Source organism: Mustela nigripes, chromosome 13, assembly GCF_022355385.1.
Source record: "Mustela nigripes isolate SB6536 chromosome 13, MUSNIG.SB6536, whole genome shotgun sequence".
Classification (NCBI taxonomy): domain Eukaryota; kingdom Metazoa; phylum Chordata; class Mammalia; order Carnivora; family Mustelidae; genus Mustela; species Mustela nigripes.
The window spans coordinates 38,242,521-38,248,520 of record NC_081569.1 but is presented as its reverse complement, the minus strand read 5'-3'; the positions used below and the strand labels follow the sequence as shown (position 1 = coordinate 38,248,520).

Genomic DNA, 6,000 nt, shown 5'->3' with positions numbered 1-6,000 from the left:
CTTACTAGAACACAATTTTTGGCCATAGCGATCCCCTTGTGAATTGAGATCTTTCTATTGCCTAAAGCTGAGGTAATTCACTTAGGTAACCTCGGGTAGTCACTTTGGTTCTGAGAGGCTGGAATTTATTTCTACAGACCTAATACTAAAATGGAATATTTTTGTCTGTTTGGTTATTTCCCAGGCACTGAGTATTAGGTATTTTTGGTAAGGGAAAGTATCTAAGGCAAGATCTCTTCGGACTGACCCTTAACATCTGGAGAAATGAGGTTGTAAGGGCTCTGAATATGGCATTAAAGATATGAATTAGAAGGGCCCTGTCAATCTTACACTGGGAGTGAAGAGAAGTGACCTATAAAGGTCTTTTTGTCTGAAGCCCAGATTTGGACCACCCAGCCCAAAGCCCATCCTGGGAGGGGATCTCTGGGTTCTGGACGTACACCTACATGCTGACCTCTAGGGTCCCACAAACTAGAAGAAAGCCGGTTGGAGCTACATGAACAACTAAATTAGGGGGGTATAGGTGGGGAAGCTCAATCCCTAAGGGGCAGCCATATGAGGAGCCCTATGTCTGGTGGAATGATAGCTCTGGACGTGAAAAACAACAGAAAAGCAAAGCAAATATATCATTGTGTTATTTGGGGGCGAGGAGTTAAGGTCCGGAAGGGGGATCCAAGAAGAGAGACGGGCCAATGAAACATGCAACTCCTAAGAGCCTGTAAGGACCCAAGGCCCGCATCCTGGGGCGCAGCTCAGACCGCCCGGGGCGGTCCCAGCCGGCAGAGGGCAGCAGCTGGGCGGGAGAAGCCGGGCGAGGGCCGCCTTGCGGGGATACTTAATTTTGAGCGTGGGTCGAAGGACTCGCACTCATCACTAGCCGTCCCGGACCCTGCGGCCGTGGCGCGCCTCGGACTCCGCGGTGGGGAGTGGGCGTGTGCCGGGCCGCCCGGCCCTGGAAGGAGAGCTGAGGGCGCCCCCCGGGTCTCGGGGAGAGAAGAGGAACGCGTGTCCGGCTGGGCCGGAGACGCGGGTGGGAGGGGCCCCAGACCCGCCCCATCCGTAGCCGAGCCCGCTCGGCGTCCCAAGAGCCGCCCTCCGCGCCCCGGAAGCTTCCTTCGCTAACATCGCATCAGCCCCCCGCCCGCTCCGCTTCTGGGGTCACGACCCGCGCCCGCCATCCTCTAAGGTGCGCCCCCCGCCGCCGCTGCCGCCCGTGCCGGGGCGAGGCCGGTCCCGCTCTCCGAGCCCTGCGCGGTCGCGTCGCGGGTTCCGGCTCTGGCCGTCGAGGCCGGCAGCGGGGTGGGCGTGGGCCCGGGTGTCGCCGGCCACACTTGACCGTGGGTGCCGAGCGAACGGGCCGCGCGGCGCGGGCGGCGGGCTTTATGTAAATCCGGGCTGCGCCCGGGCGTCCTAGGTAGGATGGACCAGCCCCCAGCGCCTCGGCCCTCACGTCCAATAAGAAAAGCCCCAGCTTGACACCTGCCTATATACAGGCGAGCGCGCCCCCGGCCCGCGGACCGCGCGCACAGCCCACGCCGCGGGCGAGCGAGACCTCGGCCCGCCACCATGACTTCCAGTAAGATAGAGATGCCCGGCGAGGTGAAGGCTGACCCCGCCGCCCTCATGGCGTCCCTGCACCTCTTGCCATCGCCCACGCCCAACCTCGAAATCAAGTACACTAAGGTAAGCGGCCGGCGAAGACCTGCCGTCCGCCGAGGCTTTCTAGAACCTTCCTTCCTGTCCATGATCTGTGAGGGGGCGAGGGCGGCGTGACGGGGTCAAGGGGCCGGGGTGGCCGCGGCCTGCCTGTCATCCCCGCGCAGCGGAGGGACGCCCCCCGTCCTCGGGGTTGGGGGCATCCGAAGGCCTGCGGGGGTCCGGGGACGCCTCGGGGACTCGCCCCAACCTGAAGCTCGGCGCCGGGGGTCGCGGTCAACGGCTCCTTGCCCATTCCGCGCCTGCCGCTGCCTTCGGAGCCGATTCTCGGGGTCCGGACTGCCTCGGGCAAGGCGTCGGCCCGGCTTCGACTCCTCAAGTGGGGAGGAAGGGTTCCCGCCAGGTGGGCCACGCAGCCCGGCCGCTCCTCCCGGCGGTTCCGCGCCTTCAGGGGCCGCTGGGCTGCGCGTCCCGCTCGGTCCTCAGGAGCCCGCGCGTGCGGAGCGGCTTTCCCGGAGGAACTGACCCGGCGCGCGGCGCTCCGGCCGCCTTTGCAGATTGCGCGGAAACCTGGCTGCCGGCGACGGGCGGCTCCGGTACCGGCGTTTCGTTCGAATGTTGTAGGCAGTGGCAGTTGTCCCGGAAAACTCGGGAACTCTCTAAAAGTGTGCAAATGAACGGGCTCGCCTTCGGACTGAAAAGCAAGCATTTCTTATAACGAACTCTGACATCTTGGGTCTGCCAAGCAGGAATATCTGTTGCTGTTAGCACCACATAGAAAAGCATATGCATTCCCTATCTTAACGGAAAGTGAATGTACTTACTACGAATTCCACATAGAAAAAGTATATTGATTAGACACACGGGGGTGATTATAACGTTAAAGCATGGAGTGGGGAAGAGATAGATGGGATTTAAAGTCATGTTCCCTGGAGTTCATTTTACAGTTCTCTTGTTTAATTTTTCTATCCTTTCAGTTGATTTCTACCCCAAATTTCTCACGATTAAACACACACTGCGCGCACACAAGAGGGTTAACGTTGTTTATTACAACTTTATCATGCTTAGTACAAGATAAACTAAATTTGTCAAGAAGTAAATTGGTTTTGGCTTAATGATCGAAAGAGAAGTTTTTTTTTTTTTTAAATCCGAATATTGAAATTTTCCTTGTGTTAGTTTTAGAATACAATTCAAAATGATTCGTGTTCTGAACGCCCGATTTATGATGGGTTTGATGTACCTGTTAGCTTTTTTAGATGGTGTGACAAATTTTTGAAAGCCATTTTAATGGGAGGTCGTTAATGGTTACAGCCATTTAGACACTGTTTGCATAACAATAGTGCCAACGCGGGGCACATATCTGGGTTTGGGAACAAGCAGGGAAAGTGTACAGCATAAACGTTTTGTTTTATGAGGGTCCCTAACCTCATCAGCCTCTCTTTAAAGGTCTTAAGATCCAAGATCTACCCGTGAGACAGGACCGAACTCTCATATTTAGGAGGGTTCCAGTTAAGTCTTAACTTTTGTTTGGCTTTTCCTCCCAGCCGGAGAAAGGAGTTTTAGGTATGCAGTAGGTATCTTGGAATTTAATTTGGAAGCTCTTCCAGTTTTCTTTTTCTCCAACTACCCTTGCTCTCTTTTTCTCTTGTTCTCCCCCAGTAGGAAAGACAACTGATTTATAGCTAATTGAAGCCTTTAATGTGGAGTCTTTTAGCTCCAGAGAGACTTTTATGCAGTATCCACTTTCCCACTTATTACAAAGAAAAACAATCAGAAATGAAATAATGGATTGTAACTTGACTCTTTAATTTGTGGGGAGGAGGCACCTTATTTTTGGCTTGACAAACAACCCTCGTAAACATTGAGTAATGCTAATCTAAAGGCAAGCTCTTTTCACAGAACCTTGTTAAATCAGGTATCTGTGAACATTTCCAGCAGCTTTCCTCCTTAGCTTTTTAGCGAGACTTCTAAATTTTCTGAGACAAGCGTCATGGGCGAGCAGCTTTTTTAACGTGAAGAGCAGAAGCTGCTCTCTTGGTAGCTGAGGGTAACGGGTAATGATTGTTGCTTAAGAGGAAAATAAGATTAGTGGAAACGTTTCTAAAAACTCACTTATGATCAGACGTGAGGAGTATTGGTAATTTGAAACAGAAGAATGAAAAAGAATGGACACTTCGTCCTTTAGAGCAATAGTACCTTTATTCATCAGGAATTTTTAAAAGAGTAATGACTTAGAAATTACTATGCTGGAGGGCTTGTTGAGTAACACATAAACAAATACGGTGTTTGTCTCACAAAGTAGTACAAGGTAAACAAGATGGGTCCTTCATTATTTTTGGCTTCTTAAACAAATGCATCTTTAGGGAAGGATATTATAACAGGCTTTTTAAATGTGTTTTGGGCATCAACATAAAGTCACTGACCACTTACCTACGTGTAAGTGGTCAGATTATGAGAATTTCAAGTAGCGTACATTCAGAAAACTTTGATATTGTATTTTCCTGTATTTTTCACTATTCTTCTAAAAGTATTTTTGCATTTTTTATAAATGGGGGAATGGGGGAGAGCATCAGAAATAAAAGTTACACCATTGTCAAAGGTCCAGTGAAAATACTCCAGAATTACAGTTTGGTCTCCATGGATGCTGAAAGGGGTAAAGCTGTGCTCCTATATTGGCTTTCATGCAGTTATGTTTCTTTTTAAAAATAAGCCTCCCCCTCTGAAGTTCATTTTAGACTAACTAAGGATCAATGGCAGTACCAACTTTGGCATATGTCTAATTTGGTTTCCTTAATGCAGTGAATTAGATCCCAAGGTTTAAAAATGATTCCTTACTAAGGAATATGGTGGTGGTGGTGGTGGTTTTCAAAGTCTGTGTTATTCAAGAAAGAGTGCTAAGTCCACCAGCAAGAAGTAGCAAGGGGACCACTTTGAAGCCAAGAGAATATGTGCTCTCTTGCTTGTATTCTGAGAAGACTGCTTATCAGCTATTGCAGGAATCTGATTGCTTTTAGCTGTGTTTTTATGAATTAAAGCTTTTCAGAATTGTTTCTCTTTCATCAGTCTGGTTTTTAAAACTTCGTATGGCTGAATATATTATAGGAGTTCACACATTGTAAAATCAAGGCTAGCACTTTACTGACTGCCCCTAACTGCAGGGGAGATTTCTTCCAGATTCCCAGAAGGTCTTTGGAATCTTTCGGTCTTTATCCCCCCCCCCCCCCCCGTACTTTCTCTATTGTCTCTATCATTTCTCTGGCTCCAGTGGTTCCTCCCTGTTACACACACACACACACACACACACACACACACTGTGCTGTCTTGGTGTTGAGTGTTTTCTTGGTGGCCATTTATGCCTTTAACTAACAGTAACATAAGAGGTTGTGTTTTCTTCCAGCATCTGATGCTGTGGGGAGCGAGAACAGAGGGAGGAAGCGAACATTTATGGAGTGCTGACCTAGTAACTAGAAGAGAAAAAATAAAGGAAATCAACTGAAAATCAGAGCTCATGTGTGTTGAGTAACTACTATTTGTTTATTTGTTTGTTCATTTAAAAACTTTGTATTGAACATCTGCTCTTTTCTGGGGTCAATTTCAATTCAGTCCAAAAGCTGTTTGAGTGGCATGCGAGTGTTGTTAGTATTTCTAACAACAGTGCTCTCTGTTATACTAGTTGGGCATTTGCCTTCTAGGAGGTTAGGGCCTTATTAGAAAGATTGAGTACCAAAAATTGTCAGCATGGTAGTGGTTCAGTGTAATAACAATAATGATAATAAAATGTATAATGCCACTTACATTGTTTATGGGGCCTAATGGTTTACTTAGCCCTTTGATGTGTATCTTATTTGATCCTTGCAAAACCTTTTGAAAGAGAGAGAATAGGAAAAGGTAGAAATAATTGATAAGGAAGACCTTGGCCTTGACTTTTAAAAAACTGCTGGAACTTGCTTCACCGTATGTTTTGTTTTTCCTAATAGTCACATAGTTGTTTTTTGTTTTGTTTTTGGACTTTTGTTTTGTTTTGGCATGGTTTTTTGAGAGAAGGAGTTTAAATCATTATTCTTTGTGTTGCTTCTATTGCAAAGAGGGGAAAACGTGCTGGTCCACTCTTCTTAAGAAGTAGCTACATCCATAGCTTTTGATTCCCTGACTTTAAATTACTATTTTTGATGTGCCTTTGAATTTTTGTTATTGTTGTTGCTATTAGGTCTAGGGCAAGACTCTTGCCTATCCCAGGGATTATTTCTTAAAATATGGTGTGGGTCTAGTTGTTTCCAAACCTCTAATCAAGATTGTCTTGATCATAAATTGTAAATCACACTTCCATGTTTATAGGAACCTCAG

At 47.8% G+C, this 6,000-nt stretch overlaps 1 protein-coding gene across 2 annotated transcripts in view; it reads left to right on the top strand.

Moving 5' to 3' along the window:
- The first annotated feature begins 865 nt into the window (after positions 1-865).
- Positions 866-6,000, top strand: part of ALDH1A2 (aldehyde dehydrogenase 1 family member A2) — a 93,171-nt gene continuing 88,036 nt past the window's right edge. The window contains exons 1-2 of one of the 2 annotated variants that reach the window (XM_059372011.1): positions 866-1,186; positions 1,494-1,683. In XM_059372011.1, the coding sequence (XP_059227994.1) occupies positions 1,567-1,683 (117 nt within the window). In that variant the 5' untranslated portion in view covers positions 866-1,186; positions 1,494-1,566. Of the gene's footprint in view, positions 1,684-6,000 lie in introns of both variants that reach the window. The other variant, XM_059372010.1, reaches the window with a different exon arrangement.